Consider the following 20,211-nt stretch of genomic DNA (forward strand, 5'->3'; position numbering starts at 1 on the left):
ATATCTTTGGAAATGTTGAGATTGTGTGTGAAAGGTTATCCTATGGGAAACAATGTATAAAAATATGATGTGCATCTGTTCCAAAGCAGCCATTATTTGAGCCATTTTTTCCATATGTTCCACATTTAAATCACAGCAAACAGCTATATTATATTATATGTATTGTATTAGAAATAAGGCACAACTTCTGCTTGCAATATATGATTTGAATAGGATTGTGTCCATAATGATGACTGAGCAATGAAGCAACTGTGCATGACTTAAAGGGTAACTACCGTTTTTTTCAACCTGGATCCTATTTTCCTGTGTTTTTGTGTCTAAGTGACTGATGGGAACAACAATCTCTGACATTGGTCCAGTATTAAGAGAGATCGCTGCAGCGGTGAAACAAGCTCCAACTTAAGTTAATAGGACAATTGTCCAGCTTGTTGACTTTTGTTTCAGTCCAACAGTTGCAAACAAGGTCATCTAACTACACTAGTTAGAAGTTTGTCAGGAATGTGACGTTTGATAAAATACCTGTTTTTATTAACTTAAGGCACAATGACAGCTCAGTAGCCATGTTCACAACCACCAGCAGTGACACATTGAGCCTGCAGTAAAGATAACTGGACTGGGGGGGGGGCTGATGGGGATCCTTTCAGCTAGATGACTGGGTGAGGCTCCTCAACAGTGAATGGCAACGTGTGTGTGGATGTCACGATTCAGAGCCTAATTTCTGGTGTGTGTGTGTGTGTGTGTGTGTGTGTGTGCTAGATAGGGTGTTAAGGGGGGGAATTGTAAAATGACAGCCCTTGGTATCCATATAATCTCCATATTGAAATGATGCAACACATTCTCACTCCCATCACGTAACATACGGACGCTCGGTCAGGTGCCTTTGGCGTTGTTATTAAACGCCAAACGTCTCCTTTAGCGTCATATCTAAACACGCTTGGTCGGGACTCATGTGTCACTTTTTGGCGCAGCACAATAACATGACAGTTAGGTTTAGGAAAAGATGGTGGGTAGGGTTACAAGATGTACGTTTCAGAGACACGCGGGACAAGAACGGGACATGAACCCCGGTCTCCTGGGGGAAAGTCCTGATTTACAGGACCCAACAATTCTCCTTCAGCACCATTTCGGCCTTTCATACTACTCTCTACCATTGTCGCTGTTTATACTACATCATCTTACAGCTGCTCTGCCCGGTGCGTCCCATACAGATGCTGAAGGGAGATTTTTGCATCTTATCTGATGCCGAGAGCCACTGCTCAAGCGTCAGTATTTTACGAGTTGGGGGAAAACTAACTCCAAAGACACATCACGTCAGCTTTCATAAAAATCTCCCCATTCCCCACTGAATCAAGATAAAACTTGATGAGAAATCCAACCAACTGCCAAAATGAAAAGTGAAACTGTAATACCGGCACCGTCAGACACCGCCTACCAAGAGCCTGGGTCTGTCTCAGGTTTCTCCCTAAAAGGGAGTTTTTCCTCACCACTGTCGCACTAACTGCTTGCTCTTTTCCTGGAATTGTTGGGTCTTTGTAAATTATAGAGTGTGGTCTAGACCTACTCTATCTGTAAAGTGTCTCGAGATAACTCTTGTTATGATTTGATACTATAAATAAAATTGAATTAATACTGTTGCTCAGTAGTTTCTACTCTTGCCTATAATCATGTGAATGAACTTCTGCGGTATGGATTGCTCAAAAGGACCAGATTGATGTTTGCATTAGCCTTTTTACTTTGAGTTTGAGATATTTGGAATAGAGTTTCCCCAAATTCCAGGAAGCCATTGTTTTCCTATCATTTCACTACTTATTGCAGAGACTTGAAATCGGGTCGTGTAATCATCACAGTGAATGTTAGGTCTGCTGCTGCTGACAAGGTGGCCGTGCACGTTACTGCATAATGCAAGTGCATACATTACAGTGATAGTACTGACAAAAATACAAGCAGACAAGGTCAATGTAACGGATTAGCTGACTCCAGTAAATGGATTTTCCATACTGATTAGAAATGAATGAAACACAATAGCTCCCTGGAACATTGCAAAAACAAATCTCCCAAAATTTGGTACGCTTTGCAAAATGGTCAGCTGTCATTAATGGTATGTGATGTATTAAATAGATGTAAATGGGCAAAAGACATCCCAAAACTACAGTTTGGTCCTCACAAGAAATAAGAAAGATGTAAAACAACGGTCAACCGTGATGACAGATGAAATCACAAAGTTCAAAGTGCTGTCCGAACAATAACGTACATCCCAAAATCTGCTTACTAAGGCCCATCTATTCTAAAGCATTGGGCGGGGGGGGTTAAGTAAAGAAACAAATGTCACTGCAATCAAATGACTATTAGCATCCATCTATGTGAAAATTCTCCAACCCCAAAAGACTTAATCATGTTGAAAGTGACACAGCAAAGCCATGTTCACATCATGGCAGAAAAACTGGTTTTGCTCTATTAAAGTGTATGTGGCCTGTTGAGCTTTGTGAGCACAGCCACAACCATGGCTGAATTCTCCATACTCGTGCTACGATTAAAGATGTTTATGTATATTGTAGCCGGCAGGCCTTGGAAATAGTTATTTCTGTCGGTCATCACAACAGACTATGTTAGGTTGTAAAACTTGCAAATAGCAAGAATTTGGATATTGTGTTTGCACAGCCACACAGCACAAGAGGTTCAGTTTTTTCTGCTATTATGTGAACACGTCATTAGGGAAGAGGGGGGGGGGTAAAAAAGTTGCCAACTTGTCAATAAAAAGCTTCATAGGTGAAAAGAAGACATCCCAGCAGTAGCCATTAGAAAGCGTGTGTGTGTGTGTGTGTGTGTGTGTGTGTTTTCTTTCAATGCTGATTGCCGTATGTTTATGTTTATGTGTTGTTATATGAAAAGTGTAGAGGGGGTGGTTGTATAGCTCGACGTGTGTGTGTGTGTGTGTGTGTGTGTGTGCCTTCTTTCAGTGCTGATCGCCGTGTGTTTATGTGTTGTCATATGAAATGGATAGAAGTGCTAATATCTTCAAACACGTGCAGCATCTTTTTTCATTGTCTGAAGGGGGTGGTTGTGTAGCTCGACGTGTGTGTGTGTATGTGTGTGCGCGTGTGTGTGTGTGTGTGTGTGTGTGTGTGTGTGTGTGTGTGTGTGTGTGTGTGCATCAGGCCCAGCACATACTGGATCACTGAAAAGCTTGGTGGAAGCGGGGCAGTGTAGTGGGTGTGCTCAGGTTGGATATGAAGGAGGAGGGCAGCCTCTGAAGCGGACTCTCCGCAGCCTCCGGGCCTTCGGGGGGCTGGGGGGGAAGCTGGCCCAGAGGCGCCGGCTCTTCGTTGGGTGGATAGGCCACGCCCTGCCCCCCGCTGCCGCCCCCTGCCTGGCTGTACGGGGGCCCGTTGAGTGGCAAGAAGTTAAAAAGCTGCGAGAAGTCCATCAGGGAGGAGGATGAGGCCAGTGAGTCGCCCGCGGCGGCGGCGGCTGCCGCCATTGGGGTGGCCATTTTGGACAGGGACACGCCCTCGCTCACGTCCTCCAGCACGCCCAATTGAGGCTCCAGCTCCAGTTTGGAGGAGGAGAGTTGGGGTTCCTGGGCTGCAGAGGATGAGGAGGGCATGCTGCTCTGCAGCTCCATCAGGTAGGTCTCCAGTTCTCCCTTTAGATTCTGCTCCCGCTCCTGTGAGACGCTGTATGAGGTAAAGTTGGAGCCCAGTGGGTACTTAAAAGAAAACGAGTGTGTGGGGGTGGGGAAGGGCTCTGTGTCCAGGACGGGGCCCGCGTACATGTTGAGCTGGTGCGGCCTCGTTGTCAGCATTCCCGGGAGCTCGTCCTTGATGCCCCCGGACGCCATATCGTAGACAACGGGCTCCAGCGAATCAGCTGGCTCAGTTTTGACCCTTAGCAGCTCCCGAGCGTGGCTCTTCTTCACGTGACGCGTCAGGTGGTCCTTCCTGCCGAAGCGCTGGGCGCAGTACTGACAGAGGAAGTCCTTGCGTCCGGTGTGCACCACCATGTGGCGCCGCACATCTTTACGGGTGTAAAATCGCCGCTCGCAATGCTCGCAGCGGTGCTTCTTCTCTTTGGTCCCGCCGGAGGACTTGCCAGCGTGCGTTTTGAGGTGCTCCAGAAGGACCCCGGTGCTGGGGAACGGCTGCAGGCACACTTGGCAGGTGAGGTCTCCGCTGTTGGCGGCGTGGAGGGCCAGGTGGCGCTTGAAGCCCAGCTTGGTGTTGTAGCTCTTGCCGCACTCCTGGCAAGTGAACGCCTCCTTGTAGGGGTCGTGAGTGTGCAGGTGATTCTTTAAGTGATCCTTGCGGTGGAACATTTTCTCACAGTATGAACACTTGTGGTTTTTTTCTGGCGAGTGAGTCGCCATATGCCTTGGAACACAGACACATTCTATAAGCACTCAGAAATTGTTGCAATCACGTTTTAAGTAGTAGGCATGCGTTACATCACACAAAAACCTGGAGAGAAAAACTAAACTAGTACGCATGAACACATCATTCTGATTACTGCTGGGCACTATGTTATGTTACTATGCCCTGCTCGGCTGCGGCCACGCTGGCTCCCGATAGCACCGGACGTTTAACAAGTGAGCAAATGAACCACTTAGACTAGTGAGTCCAGGGGATTGTTTCAACCACGATCTTTCTCCTAAACTTATCTAGTCGTTTTGGTGCCTAAACTTAACGGTCATTGCCGCATGATGCTCACTTTTTCCGTCTAAACTCCACTACCACGGCCCCTGAAAGCACCGTCATCTGGAGGGGCCTGTAGCCGGCTCACAGTCACCTGTTGGCGGCTGAACAACTGCCGCTGGTAGCCGGCGTCCCGGAGCTCTGTAGAGCTAAATACAACCAGCAACTGCTGCTCAGATTTATCATTCTATGGCACTATAGACTGTTCACATGACAGCGCTTTACTTAGTTTAGAATACTTTTATTTTAGGTATATGATATATGGTCTATTGGTGAAGTAGCATCTATCTATCTACAGTGCTAAGCATAAGTGAATACACCCATGACTAAAAAGAGAAATACAAAATAATCTTTTGGAAATTGATCTTAATGCCTTAATTAAGAACATTAGGAAAAATCCAACCTTTGAGAACACCAATTTTCTTTGTGGATGAATAATGTATAGTAAATTAATAAATGTTCTTCCTTAAAATACAGGGGGCATAAGTCAGTACACCCCTATGTTAAATTCCCATAGAGGCAGGCAGATGTTTATTTTTAAAGGCCAGTTATTTCATGGATCCAGGATACTATGCATCCTGATAAAGTTCCCTTGGCCTTTGGAATTAAAATAGCCCCCCCCCACATCATCACATACCCTTCACCATACCTAGAGATTGGCATGGTTTTATTTCAGTTAGCCTAATAGCTGGTTTGATTTGCATTGAGAGATGATGTTATGGAAAGTACCCCATGCCAATCTCTAGGTATGGTGAAGGGTATGTGATGATGTGAGGGGGGCTATTTTAATTCCAAAGGCCAAGGGAACTTTATCAGGATGCATAGTATCCTGGATCCATGAAATAACTGGCCTTTTAAAAACAAACATCTGCCTGCCTCTATAGGAATTTAACATAGGGGTGTACTGACTTATGCCCCCTGTATTTTAAGGAAGAACATTTATTAATTTACGATACATTATTCATTCACAAAGAAAATTGGTAAAAGGTTGGATTTTTCCTCATTTTTTTAATTAAGGCATTAAGATCAATTTCCAAAAGATACCTCAACTTTAGCATGGGTGTATTCACGTATGCTTAGCACTGTATCTATAGGTGTAAAGAGAAAAGCAACATGCTGCAGCCTGCTGGGCACTGCTGCGTGTCTGTACCGTAGCAGCTTGTATTTGGAGACGAAAGCCTTGGTGCAGTCGGGGTGGGAGCAGCGGTACGGTCTTTCTCCTGTGTGAGAGTACGAGTGCACCTTCAACTTCTCCAGACTGTTGAAAGCCTTCTGACACTCCTGGCAAGAGAAATTCTTCTTGGGCTTCCCCTCGGCTCTCCTGCGCCTCCCGGCGGGCAGCGCGAGCTTGGTTCTCTCCAGGAGGTGGTCGCGGTGGCCCTGGGTTCCCGTGGCCATGGCACTCTAGGGCTGAGCAGCTACATGGACAGGGGCGCAGTGCCCAACTAGTACTGATGCAGTTGTTCTATCCAGTTTTATGTGCTCAACACCGCCCGGACTCAGGGGCCTGAGAAAGAGAGAGAGAGAGAGAGAAAAGATCATCTGAATGGTTCAATTTCAGGGTGTTTACGGAGTTCCTGGCAGTAGTAAAGACACTAAAACCTAAGTCATAAATCGACTGACACAACAAGTTCAACTTAATCTGGCCCTGAGCTCAGAGCCTCCATGTGACCCATGAGGAGTTCTTAAACAACCCTCTGGGGTCTAAGGGCATTTTCACATATCTTCTTAAATTAACCTTTTTAGTGTATTTGCATATAACTGACCCTCATGTGTTTCATATCAAAATGTTCCAAACAAACTCCGCTTTCCGTATAATGACGCCCACATTTTTCCTAGAGCAATGTGTTAAAAGATAATTTGCCGCCAAAGCTGAAACGTTGAAGTTTTGAAAACAAACCTTAACTTATGATGTGTTGTACGACTTGTTTCGGTGCTTGAAAGGAGTTTCCCCTTTAGATTATATTTGATTAAAAATAGTAAATAAAAGTCTGAAATTAATTTTTGTAAAATAGCTTTTTGAGTAGTTTTGTCAAACGTCGTTCGTCTTTCGTCGTCAGAGGGTTAATTACAAGCAATATAATCAGAAAGTGGGGTTCTTAGTATGACATGAGTCTGTCTGTCTGTCTGCCTGTCTATATCTGTCTGTCTGTCTGTGTCTGTCTGTCTATCCGTCCATTCAGACGGTTCCTGCTGCCAAATAGTGAGGAGAGAAAAAGTAGTTCATGTCTGAAGTTTATTGGCTCGAAATAATGCATTTATTTGTATATCGTGTCATTTATTCATTTCTAATAAAAAAAAACAGCAGGTATATGTTTTATTTCTAATTATTATGAAAAAGTCTCCTCCTATTATTCTCAGCTGTAGTGATGAAATAATAGCATCGACACCGTCAGGAATCTTGTTAATCGTCAGTGTGGTGAACTAACACATGGAAAGCCTGGAACAACAAAAGGATTCTTCTGACCGAGACAAAATATCTGGAGCTCTTTTAGTACTTTGTCACTTTATTGTGAAGTCAATACTTTTGTCCCTGTCAGGATCCTGTAGGCATGATGACTCCATGTTTCCACTGATCTGATTGGTCAGCAGTCAGGCTGTTGTCAGGTTCTGATTGGATCGTCTCATGGTAATCTGCTCCATAGCCAGTTAGCCATGCAGGTTAGGTCACCATGGTGATTGACCCGGGTTAAAAGAGAGCCTGCTTTGTTAAAGGGTAATAGCGTTTTTTGGTTGTTTTTTTAACCTGGACCATTTTCCCCATGCATCTGTGTCTAATAGACTGATGTGATCAAAAACCTTTGAAATTGGTCCAGTATTGAGCGAGAACGCTGTAACCGGCTGCCGGTTTTATATATATTATTTATATATAATATTTGGCGAGTCCAGCAGCCGAGACAAGTCCAAGTCCAAATACCAACGAGTCCAAGACGAGTACAAGACAATAGAAAAACGTCACAAACTACAGCTCTGCTTGATACACACCTGTGTCTTTTTGCACTTCACCTACAAATCCTGCCAACATATTTATCCTGTTGCTTGTCACCCAAACACTGCAGCCACAGCCTACGCTCCCAAGCCTTTATTACCGCAGAGTCTGGACTCAAGTACTACAGCCCTGGCAATGTAACCCAATGGGGAAATAGTGCACCCTCGATTTTTGTCCACTAAAAGTGCTCGCGAGGGGATTTATTGACTGAAGACAGCGGCATGGAGTGTGGAACGTGAGTCGGGTGAAAGGCATTCTGGGAGTCTGTTGCAAAGCTGCGAGCCTCGGGAGAGCCTGGTGGTGCTCTTGTGGATGCTGTGCGTGATGCTGTGCCCCTACATGCCCAAAGAGGAAGAATGCCGATGTTGTCAGGAGCGGGACCTGTTGCTGCCTGATATTGGTGGTCATGATGTGCAGGGGCCATTCCAGGATTTTTTTAAGTGGGGTGGTACAGGGGTGGACCAATAACCAGTCATGGACGGCAGCGTTGCAGTTCAGCGTGGCTCGCTGACTCGCGCAGATCGCTCTCTTTCAATAATCAATAATAATCGATACAAGAGCAGCCTATTCGTTTCCTGCTGCGGTGAAACGCTTGGTTAACCTCGGTTCTCTGAGTTTAGATTCCAGTCATATTTCTTAATTGAAATATTTCCTTTTAAAATAGTGTTAAAATCTTGTCTCGTCGCGCCCCTATTCATTATTAATTCCCCTTGTTTTCATTTTAAACCCGTTTTATATATCCAAATACAATACACATTGTGTAAAGGCTCAGTCTGCCACCCCCCATCTAATCAACAGGGCTGTGCTAGAGACATGAGCAAATATGAACCATTGTTTTTATTGAAAATCTTTTACATAACAAACACTCCGCAGCTGCTGCTGCTCTCTCTCTCTCTCTCTCTCTCTCTCTCTCTGTCTGTCTGTCTGTCTCTCTCTCTCTCTCTCTCTCTCTCTCTCTCTGTCTCTCTCTCTCTCTCTCTCTAATTTGTAAGAGCTCCACTTCCACAGGCAGCCATCAAATTATGATGACCTCATCCACATTCCTGAAATCATTTCAATATTAAAGGAACACGCCGACTTATTGGGAATTTAGCTTATTCACCGTAACTCCCAGAGTTAGACAAGTTGATACATATCCTTCTCATCTCCGTGCGTGCTGTAAGGCTGTCTGACGGCTCCAGCGGCATCAGGCCAGCACAGAACATGCAGGTGAATGGTTCCAACAATCCTACTGCTCCAAATAAGTGACAAAATAACACCAACATCTTCCTATTTACATGTTGTGATTTATAGAGTCACAGCGTGTACAAAAAACAACGTAACATGAGACACAGCTGTCTTCTAACTGTAAACAAACCGGGAACTATATTCTCAGGCGGAAGAATATAGTACTTGGACGGAGTGATGTGCTCGCAGCAAGCCTGTCTGAGAATATAGTTCCCGGTTTGTTTACTGTTAGAAGATACACGCTGTGACTCTACAAATCACAACATGTAAATAGGAACATGTTGGGGTTATTTTGTCACCTTTGTCACAATTGGGAGCAGTAGGCTAGTTGGAACCAGTTACCTGCAGGATCTGTGCTAGGCTAAGCTAATGCTGGAACCGTCAGACAGTGTTACAGCACGCACGGAGATGAGAAGGGTATGTATGGACTTGTCTTACTCTGGGGGTTACGGTGAACAAGCTAATTTAAGCCACCATGGCACTGAAACTTTTAAGATAACACAAACCTATAATTTCTGTACTCTGTATTTCTGCCTACTCCAAAGCAACAGAACGCCTTTTTCCCGACTCACGTTCCATTCTCCACGGCGCTGTTTTTCGGACAAGTCCCCTCGCGAGGTGGATAATGTTGTCACTTTTAACAACACTCTGAGCCTGGCAGTGACAAAAACAAACACTTTTAGTGGACAAAAATCGAGGGTGCACAATTGCCCCATTGGGTCCGGTTCACAGCGCCCCGTCACTGCGTTCTCGCTCAATACGGGACCAATTTCAAAGATTTTTGTTCACGTCAGTCTATTAGACGCAAATGCATGAGGAAACCGTGTCCAGGTTGAAAAAAAAAACCTGAAATTATTCTTTAACTAGAGTAAAGCCCAGGTTCAACATTAAGGATTTTTTCACTGTCCAATCAGAGTTTTCTGTTGCACGACTAAAACTACTTTTGAACGTAGACGTGTTCCACCAAAACAAGTTCCTTCCTGAGGCTATTTAGCAGAGGCACAGTGGCTCCGTCCGGCGCTTAGCGCCGCCCATGACGATTGTGATTGGTTTAAAGAAATGCCAATAAACCAGAGCACGTTTTTCCCCACATCCTGGAATGCTGTGTGGACTAGCCAGACCCTCCTCCGCTCCGCAGTGGAGGAAGGTCTTGCATTTTGAGACTATACTGTATATGATTTAACAGATGATAGCTTCCAAATCCATAACTTATTTTGATCAATCCTCCTTGTCTGTGCAACAAGAACATTCTCTCTCTCTCTCTCTCTCTCTCTCTCTCTCTCTCTCTCTCTCTCTCTCTCTCTCTCTCTCTCTCTCTCTCTCTCTCTCTCTCTCTCTCTCTCTCTCTCTCTCTCTCTCTCTCTCTCTCTCTCTCTCTCAGCAGGGCCCTTCTCCTTCACATGCTGTCTTGTCAGCTGCTCATGTGGTTCGCCTTCTTCTAAAAATGTTAGAAACACCAAAGCAAAACCAGAAAAACCCAAGGGCCCGCAAATTTAGTGTTGCTCCATTATTTCTGAGACCAGAAAGTGTCAGCGAGTTTCACTCTATTCACGCTATTCTGTCCAATAGACCAGCGTCCATTTTGACCGTGTGACATTTATTCACAATGTTTGCCGCCCTTGACGAAGCGGAATTTAAATGCAAAGCGAACCAAATTGAAAATGGAACAATGTTGCAACTTCACCGCTGAATTGCACCGAGTCTACCGAACTGTGGTTGTGAGAGCTCCCTCAGCACTTGAAGCATATTTGCTGAAATTGATGCATTTGCATGATTCTTGCAATTTTTTTTGATTGTTTGCGATTTGCTTTGGAGAAAATAAATAAATGTAATGTGATGTAACGTAACCAGTGCATGTCCCAACATAGAGAAAAGACATGACAGTCAAGACTCCACTGACAAAAAGTGTGAAAAAAATCAATCAAACCAGGAGTTAGCACTGAGTCACAAAGCTTAATGACTAAGGATACATTTCCTGTAGGCGATATTACGAATCCCACTATGGGCACGCCAAGACCCGCCCTTCAATAGCATTTATTGGCCAGGCGTCCATGCTTACGCAAGGTAACGTAACCCCATTGGTTCAGGTCCTATCCCCTGACCAATCAGCTATCCCAACCTTAACCAATCGAGCTGCTTCGTAGGGTGGGACTTGGCGTGGCCATAGTGGGATTCGTAATTTTGCTTCCTGTAGCTGCTTCACAAAACAAAGACATAGGCGGAAAATCGAGCGGGGGGTCGGGGCCCCAAGCCATCTAAGGGTCCCCCTGTTGAAATATTATTAAAACCATGCTGTGTATTGTAGATAATAAATACTTCAAATAATTGTGTAAGTATTAAAATAATACATACGCACTTGCATCAGAAAGTAGGCTGTTCAATTCACTTTAAACTAGGGCTGGGACGATTCGTCAACATAGTCGATGTCATCGATTACGTAAATGCCTCGACACAAATAATTTGCGTCAATGTGTCACTAAATAAAAAATAAATAAAACTTGCATGCAAATTAATTAATGTAATGTGGAACCCCCAATGTAACTAACGTTGTATCGCTCACGGTGTTTCCACATGGATGATTATTACTGTCCCACACCGGGCTGACGCTGCTGGCGACACATGCCATGAAGACAGCCGGCGCAGATTACAAAATGAAGAAAGAGCGTAAATAGCGAGGGGCTAAGAGAAGAGACAGGCTGGAGAAAATGACACAAAGTGTCCAAAGTTTGGAATCAGTACAGCTGATTGTTGCGCACCATTTTCTCTCACTCTCTCTCTCCACGGAGAAACAGCTGATCAACGATCTACTAGCATAAGTGTAACAGAGCTGTTTAGCATTGTAATCAAATATATAGATGAAAATAGGTTGAGTATAGCTAATATTTACATATAGGCCTATATACAGATCAGTCTCAGGTTGAAACTTGTAGTTCTGAAAGTTAAGTTGGTTAAGGTAATGTTTATGTATGTTTAATGTAGTTTGAGGTTGGTATTGCATTTCAGAAAGTGTTTTCTTTAAAAAACAATGTGATATGGCACTTTAATGCACTTAATATTTTTTAGTTTTTTGAGCGATGATATTGTAAGCAATGTAGGCAATAAACATGTTGCTTTTTCCAAAAATTAAACCAAACTATTGTTTATTATTGCTCTTCAATGGCTCTCCAATTCGATGTTCACATTTTTTGGCTAAGTCCTGGATCTTCACAATCCCAACTACAGCACATTTAATTCAAAAATGAGGTAGGCCTTAATTTCATATAAATGCAGTTTTGTTGTCCATGAATTCCAAAAATAAACAACTTTATAAAAAAGTCAAAAACATTTGAAAAAAGTGTCTAGAAAAGGGTTGATTTTCAATGTTTACCCGGGATGACAACAAGTTGCAAAGTCGACAGGAAGACAACACAAGGGATAAAAAAATGCTTTTTCCCAAAAAGCTCCTGCACCATAGCTCCTCTAACCTACAGTTAACCAGCTGGCACTACAGACCAGGGACGTCACTAGGATTTAAAGACAGGGGGGTGCTTAGCCCCCAGGGTATTTGTAAGATGTTAACAAGTAAAAAGTGACAGACATATCCTCTTCTTCCATTTCTACTCTGTTAAACAAAAGTTACGGTAATGTTAGTTTTTAGACACATCGAAGCTGCATGGGGGGAATGTACTTAGGCCAGACTTTGCTCCTGATGAGTTCTTCTGTAAGCAATGACCCAAATGCTATCTGTCTGCTCATGTAAATGTGTGATAAAGTAATAGCATACTATATCTAGTTCCTCTCTCTATAAGATAAGTTGTCTAAAGAATGCTATTTAATGACACTAATTACTGTAACTGCGCTGTGGATTGGTTCAATAAGTGTCATTTCGCTCTGTGTTTGGCTTGCATACAGTATAACCCAAGAACCAGAATTTTAAGGTCATAGTAAAATTTGACAACGCAAGTTTGAGCGTATTCTGCCAAATGATGTATACAATGTATTAGGGCTGTCGACTAACACTCATTCAATTGTATCAACTAATCGATTAGTTGGTTTAATCGACAGATCTGTAAATCTCATGCAAAAGCACCACTTTAATTATTGTGTTTACCATAGATGTGCTCGTACGTTTCTTGGAAATAAGTCGTTCAGCATGAAAAAAGCATAAAACATGACTAATTGACTAAAGAAATCTAAGTTGACTAAGACCAAAACGACCGATTAGTCGACTAATCGACTAAGAGGGAGCAGCCCTACAATGTATGACTTAAATCAACAATTATTGATATTGATAAAGCTATTAACTATTAGATAAGGATCCTATTTACAGTGGCTACTGTCTAAATATAATAACCTGATGACGGAAGGAATAAAAGATTTGGAGTAACGATTACTGTATGTATGTACTGTATGTAGGATTGCTTTCATTTTATTTTCACATGTGTATCTGTTGGCATATGCTGATGTTTAGCCTAGCCTACATGTAATCAACATCTACATATTTATTTAATTTACCACAGCCAGTGAATTCAGAAAGTTAAGTTGGTCAGAATACAGTTAGCATATATAATAATTATAATAAAATCATTTAGTTTAGGCTATGCCTTAGTGCCTAGACCTGCCAACAAATGCTTATTGTTAGAAGAAAACAAAACCCCCCACATGTCCTTAGACCTATAGAACACTACTGACCTCAATCAGAATCAACTGCTCTGTCAATCTCCTGCTTCTCTCTCTCTCTGCTAAAATATCCTCGAATATCCATCTGCTCAATGAACTGAAAGATACACCGGTAGGCTACATGCAGTAGTGAGTTCAGACCAAAGAGTAACGATGAGACGAGATGAATCCTCCAGTTACTTGCAACGCTCTGAAAGCTGCCAGTTCACACCAATGCAACCAGGTGCATCATCTTGATAGCACAACGACTCTTTGTCCAACATTTGACTTTTCAGCTATTTTGTAGCTGGATATATATATATATATATATAGTACAGGCCAAAAGTTTGGACACACTTTCTCATTCAATGCGTTTCCTTTTTATTTTCATAACTATTTACATTGTAGATTCTCACTGAAGGCATCAAAACTATGAATGAATACATATGGAATTATGTACTTAACAAAAAAGTGTGAAATAACTGAAAACATGTCTTATATTTTAGATTCTTCAAAGTAGCCACCCTTTGCTTTTTTATTAATAAGGGACAACATTCCACTCATTAACCCTGACAAGGCACACCTGTGAAGGTAAAACCATTTCAGGTGACTACCTCATGAAGCTCATTGAGAGAACACCAAGGGTTTGCAGAGCTATCAAAAAAAGCAAAGGGTGGCTACTTTGAGGAATCTAAAATATAAGACATGTTTTCAGTTATTTCACTCTTTTTTGTTAAGTACATAATTCCATATGTGTTCATCCATAGTTTTAATGCCTTCAGTGAGAATCTACAATGTAAATAGTCATGAAAATAAAGAAACACATTGAATGAGAAGGTGTGTCCAAACTTTTGGCCTGTACTGTATGTATGTATGTGTATATATATATATATATATATATATATATATATATATATATATACTCTGTTGCATCTAAATATGAATGGGGATACGGTTAGTGATAATGAGATGCTTGCTACAGTTGCAGAATCTTTGATTCTCTGCTTTGTTTTAATGCTGCTTGGCTCACTTCAGTAGCTAACTCTCTGCCTCGCTCGTCCATATACTGTTACGGTGCCCGTGGGTGCTCGTTGAGCCTCCAACACTGCCATTTCGACCAGCTGACAGTTGTAAAATAGAATTAAAACAGACACACTACACAGCGACACACAGATGAATGGTAAAGGAAGATTGATTCACCATAGTAAGTGATACAGGGTGCACTGTTTAAAAAAATTTAATTATTGTTGTTATTATTATTTAGGGGGGCTTAGGGACATTTTAGGGTAGCTTCAGCACCCCTAAAATAGGCCTAATGAGGTCCCTGCTACAGACTGAAGATTCTGACCCAATCAGCTTTGTTTTAATATCAGTCTAGAAACCCCTGTTTACCCACATCTGGGATTCCATATGCGGAGAGATGCACAAATAAGTTAGCTTATTACATTTGATCATGCAGCTATTTCAAACCGAGACGGATTTTAGCTCTTGATTTAAACCCAACCAATAAGTTTTAAAAAGACACATTTAATTCAATAAAACACAAATAGATGAAACTGTGCTGAACAAACACAGGAGATCTCCAGCAGATAAATAGATGACATGTGCCCAGCGGTGGAAGAAGTATTCACATCCTTTACTTCAGTAAAAGTACTAATACAACACTGTAAAAAAAACAACAACTCTGTTACAAGTTAAAGTCCTGCGTTGAAAATGTTACTTAAGTAAAAGTATCCGAGTATCATCAGGAATTTGTACTTAAAGTATTAAAAGTAAAAGTACTCAATGCAGAACTCTCCTCCCATTGTTGTAAAGGATCCAACCAGTTGTGTGTTTAATGGTCTCATCATCTCAGCTGGACTTGTAGGCCGTTATATTGTCGGCTAGTTTACTTTAGAATCAAACATCAGATTTTATAAACTACATGGGTTTAGTGTGCAGAAATCGTAATGTGTAAAGTAACTAGCAGATGAATGTAGTGGAGTAAAAAGTCCAATATTTCTCTGTGAAATGTAGCGAAGTAGAAGTAGAAAGTGGCATGAAAAGAAAAGACTCGACACAAGACTAAAACTTCTCCACATGGAGAATTGTCAGTCAGTACAAAAGTTGACATGATAACTCTTTTTACGGGATATCCATCAAATCTGACAAACACCCATACCGTACATCTATACTGGTACAAAGTGTTTAGTGCTTCATCCATGCAGCACACTGCCTCATTGTGAGTGTGGAAAGAGCTGAAATGCATGTATTACTGCAATTAAATTAAACATGGTGTGTAACTTTAAACCATGAGAGTTGTTAGAGCAGAGACCTTCAACACGGGGTCCGGGATACCTAGGGGGGGTCCTCAGAGTTGCTGCAGGGGGGGCCAGCAAATTATTGTTTGATAGTTAAAGGTGCCTTGCCACACGTATTTCATTACTTTGTGGTAATGTCTGAAGTTCTACCATGGACTCTGTAACATTCCTTGTGGGAAGAAATGCCTTGGTTATCTTGTTTCAAGCCATTCTAGCGTGGTATAGAAAGCCTACAGGAAGACTTGGCTCGATTTGTGCCAGTTCTCATTAATATTCAACGAGCTAAGCTGCTTTACACTAATTGGATAACAGCTAGCCAATGAGAGCCTGGCTGTTAGCATCCTTTACCCAGCGCAACTGGGCGAGCTCATGAATAGTTTCTTGCATATTGTATTATTACTCATCTACATCACTACCTAGACCACTAACTGTATATTGTCTCTTCTCCACATTCAGCATTTATATAGACTGATTATTGCTTACTGTGTTATTACTGATGTACATCACTTAATAGACCGCAACTTGCACTAACTGTATATTGACTCTTCACTACACTTCAGCATTTATCTAGACTGTCTATTCATATACATTGTGTTATAACTGATCTACTTCACTAACTAGACCACTAGACTGTTTATTGACTCTTTACACAATCTCAGCAGTGATATAGACTCTCTGTTCATGTATATTGCATATCCATCGACTTACTTACACCTCACTACGTACCGGCATTTATAATGCCCACTTATTCTGCACTTTATGTAGCATATTGTATTCTGCTTTCTTGTGCTGTATTGAATGTGAAACTGTATGTTGTCTTGCACGCCTACGCTTTTCTTGGCCAGGTCGCCGTTGCAAATGAGAACCTGTTCTCAACGGCCTACCTGGTTAAATAAAGATTAAATGGCGTCGAGGAGTAAACCTCTATATATGGGCGTGCGCTCTACCAGGTGACCTAACCAGGCGCCCGCTTAAAGCATTTAAACAAAAGTTTGTGTTGGTGTTTGGGACATTCCAAAATCTGAATTTTGACTTAAAGATTTTCATTTTCACTGTAAATGCATATCGGCTCCAAATATCTGTTGTTGGTTTCATTAAACTACTAATAATCGGCATCGTTATCGGCCTTGAAAAACCAGTATCAGCCGATCCCTAGTATGAATATATGAATATGCAACGCATTCTCATGAACAGGTTCGTATGATATCAGTGCTTATCTTTTCATAGCTTTTCAAAATGTTTGGTTCACGAGAACAGGCTGGAATATGTCCACAATTATTTTGAATAGGTTAGTATTGTATTGCACCATAAAAAGGTATTGCACCATAAAAAGGTATATCTAAAGGCTCTAGGCCGCCCTACATGTTATTGTAGGCCCAATTTATAATGCAGCTCAATTGTATGCTACATATATATATATTTTAAGCAAATTGCCTAAAAATAACATGCGTTGTTTCCATACAATGCTCTTCTCAAGGACAAATAAGGATCAGATCTCGTAGCATTTGGAAAAAAAAAACTATGGGATGGTTTTCTAAACAGTCTCCCGACTAAACTTTGACAGTCTGAGATTATCCACTCAATTGTAACTACTTGTCGAAAATAATTCAAAATTTCAGCTTTTGTTTTTTACTCCAAAATGAGGTATCATTTCATATAAATGAGGTTTATTCACCTTGAATAAAAATAAATAAGGGAATAAGTTGATGTTAGTGGTATATCTGGAGGTAGTGGAAAAAGGGGCGGAAGAAAAGCCATAGAAAGGTTAAAAAAAAAAAATCGCGCTTGGAATCATTTCAGAGAATGTATGTGCATTCCTGATTCATATTTTGTACTGATAAAAAGTCACTTTAAATCATTATGAGTAACATTAAGGATGATAATAATAATTATAATAATTCATTTTTTTAGTTATTTTGAACAAAAAAAAAAAAAAAAAAAAAATATATATATATATATATATATATATATATATATATATATATATATATATATATAAAATATATGTTACAAATAACATTAAAAATACTATTACAACTGTCAATTAAACTTTCCAAAAAGGAGCAGGATGAAGCCGAAGCTCGTGATGTTTCCCTATCTCATTCAACTTCAACTCATTCCTTTATACATCAGATATTTTTACAACAGGATATCAAATATACACAACAACACATCTCTAATTTTACATGCACCAAACTATATATTTTTTAACGTTTTAAGTAAGTCAACAAACCCATTTCCATAATCCACCACCCCATAACAATGCGTAGACTAACCCACATTCAAAGTCATCTCTCTTCCTCGTCATAACCGTTTAATAAAGTGTTTTTGTATAACTTTTTTTTGACATGGAATATATCGAAATCAGGCTACATCTTATAGCCTCCACTAAAAGCAGCATTTTAACTCCCATGTGGAGCAAACAGCTAACATCTGAATCAAAGAAAGAACCATTGCTCTCGTGCAACTCTCTGTCTTTTTCTCCAGCTTACATCAGCATTATCAGAACTGGATTGTTTTCTATTGATGAAGACAAACGCAGGGGTGGAATGGAACTAAGTACATGTACTCCAGTACTGTACTTCAGCCCAAATGTTGAGGTACTTGTACTTTACTCAAGTCTTTTCTTTTCATGCCACTTTTCTACTTCTGCTCCGCTACATCTCAGAGAGAAATATTGCATTTTATACTCCACTACATTCATCTGTTACAGCTTTAGTTACAAGTTACTTTACACAAAAACACATGAAGTTTATAAAATCTGATGTTTTATTATTAATGATTAAACACGCAACTGTGTGGATCGTTTACAGTTTCTAAAATGTGAGGGTTCCATACTATAAGTACATGTTCTGGATGATAGGCTACTCACATACTTTTAGAAAACATTTTCAATGCAGGACATTTACTTGTAACAGTGTATTTTTACAGTGTGGTATTAGAACTTTTACTTAAATGTCCACCCACTGCTGAACACATGCAAACAGCAGCCAGTTCACTGTATAAAAGTCCAGAGGCAAAATCATGCCATGGCACTATCAGAACAATTTGAGACTATAATTCCTGATCAGATCAGAGTTTTAGGTCTGGTTTTAAGGTAGAGGACAGGTGGAAACACAGACTTGAGACAACACATGCACTTCCTCTCAAAGAAACATTTCAATGTCAGCTTTCTAACCAATACACCGACACACTGGCTACAAGATGCTTCTGATCTCCAAACTGTTCCGACGTTCAGAGCCGCCATGCAAGCTTATGTTTAACGCTCAATATACGTGACATGACAGGCTTTCTCTTTCACCCTGCACGCTGTAGCCTAACATCCGCAGCAGCTATCCGGCTATAGGACCAGATCTAGTAAATCTGAATTAGGCTACTAATGTGCACACATGCAGTGCAACCTGCCACGGCAGTCACACTCAACACAAGTTCACTTTTGGGTCTTTTTAAAAAAAAGAATCATGTGTCTGCGGCAAAGCTGGGATGCTGGCTGCCACAAACCACATCTTAAGCATTGCATAGACTTAAGTCTGTGAAGTTCTCCCTCCATTTTTGGCTACTTTTATTGATAAGCAGTTTCTTGTGTGTTAGCCTTGCAGGCGGCTCATAGCCGACCTGTCATCAGTAGCCTATGACATCGTGATCAATAGGGCTACTTACAGAGGGGTTACGAATGCGTTATAGCACACGTATAGCCTCAAAGTGAAGCGTGACAAAATGCCATAGCCGCTGCATGGTTGCATTTAGCGTTATAGGCTACTTTTTTTTTTTTTTTTGAAAGGAGATGCGACTCGATAAGGACAATGTTGACGCTTATGATGAAGTGTGTGTAGGCTATATAGCAAAAATACATGTGATTGCAGATGGCAGGAAAAAGGGACATTATTGGTGAATCCAAGTGCGCCTGTTGCTGTCGGTGGTCCTCGCACTGCCGCTGTTATTATATTTAAAAAATAAACAAAGTGAGAAGGCTATGTTCAACTTTCCTCAACTTTCCTATTCTCCTGGCTCCCGTGGTCTTTTAATGTTCGCGGACGTGCACCCTGACACTAATATCACCAGTGACACAATTTTATTTCATTACCAAAAAAATAAATAAAATCCCAAACGTGTGCCTTGCCTTGGTTTTCTCTGTGGTCCCAAACTGGGTAGCCTACTGATTAACACAAACTTTTTCCCCAGCTCACCCCTCTCTCATAATTTAAATAACCCCGATATTTTAATTCAAGAACTGAATAACCGTTGACTTAATTTACATCAAACTTACCCCGGTCGCTTTAACATCCTTTCTGTCGGGTTTTTCTTCACTTTCAACTATTTTCCGAATTTTTAATAATTTTTTTCTCATATTTTTTGCTAGACGCGGCGG

The 20,211-nt window shown here is 41.3% G+C and overlaps 1 protein-coding gene across 1 annotated transcript; it reads right to left on the bottom strand.

Moving 5' to 3' along the window:
* Positions 1-3,172: 3,172 nt before the first annotated feature.
* plag1 (pleiomorphic adenoma gene 1) lies at positions 3,173-20,183 on the bottom strand. Its single transcript, XM_028569801.1, has 3 exons — positions 20,110-20,183; positions 5,839-6,195; positions 3,173-4,367 (listed from the first exon to the last, which is right to left on the bottom strand). Exons 2-3 carry the CDS (start codon positions 6,084-6,086, stop codon positions 3,173-3,175), a joined length of 1,443 nt encoding a protein of 480 aa, XP_028425602.1. The 5' UTR covers positions 6,087-6,195; positions 20,110-20,183.
* Positions 20,184-20,211: the final 28 nt, after the last annotated feature.

The sequence above is a fragment of the Perca flavescens genome, chromosome 22 (genome assembly GCF_004354835.1).
Source record: "Perca flavescens isolate YP-PL-M2 chromosome 22, PFLA_1.0, whole genome shotgun sequence".
Classification (NCBI taxonomy): Eukaryota; Metazoa; Chordata; class Actinopteri; order Perciformes; family Percidae; genus Perca; species Perca flavescens.

Bases quoted from the DNA above. Each gene is read 5' to 3' on its own strand.
- plag1 (XM_028569801.1), bottom strand. From the start codon at position 6,086: ATGGCCACGGGAACCCAGGGCCACCGCGACCACCTCCTGGAGAGAACC. The intron at 4,368-5,838 runs GTACAGACACGC...CTGTGTTCCAAG, and splicing joins TCCAAATACAAGCTGCTACG to GCATATGGCGACTCACTCGC.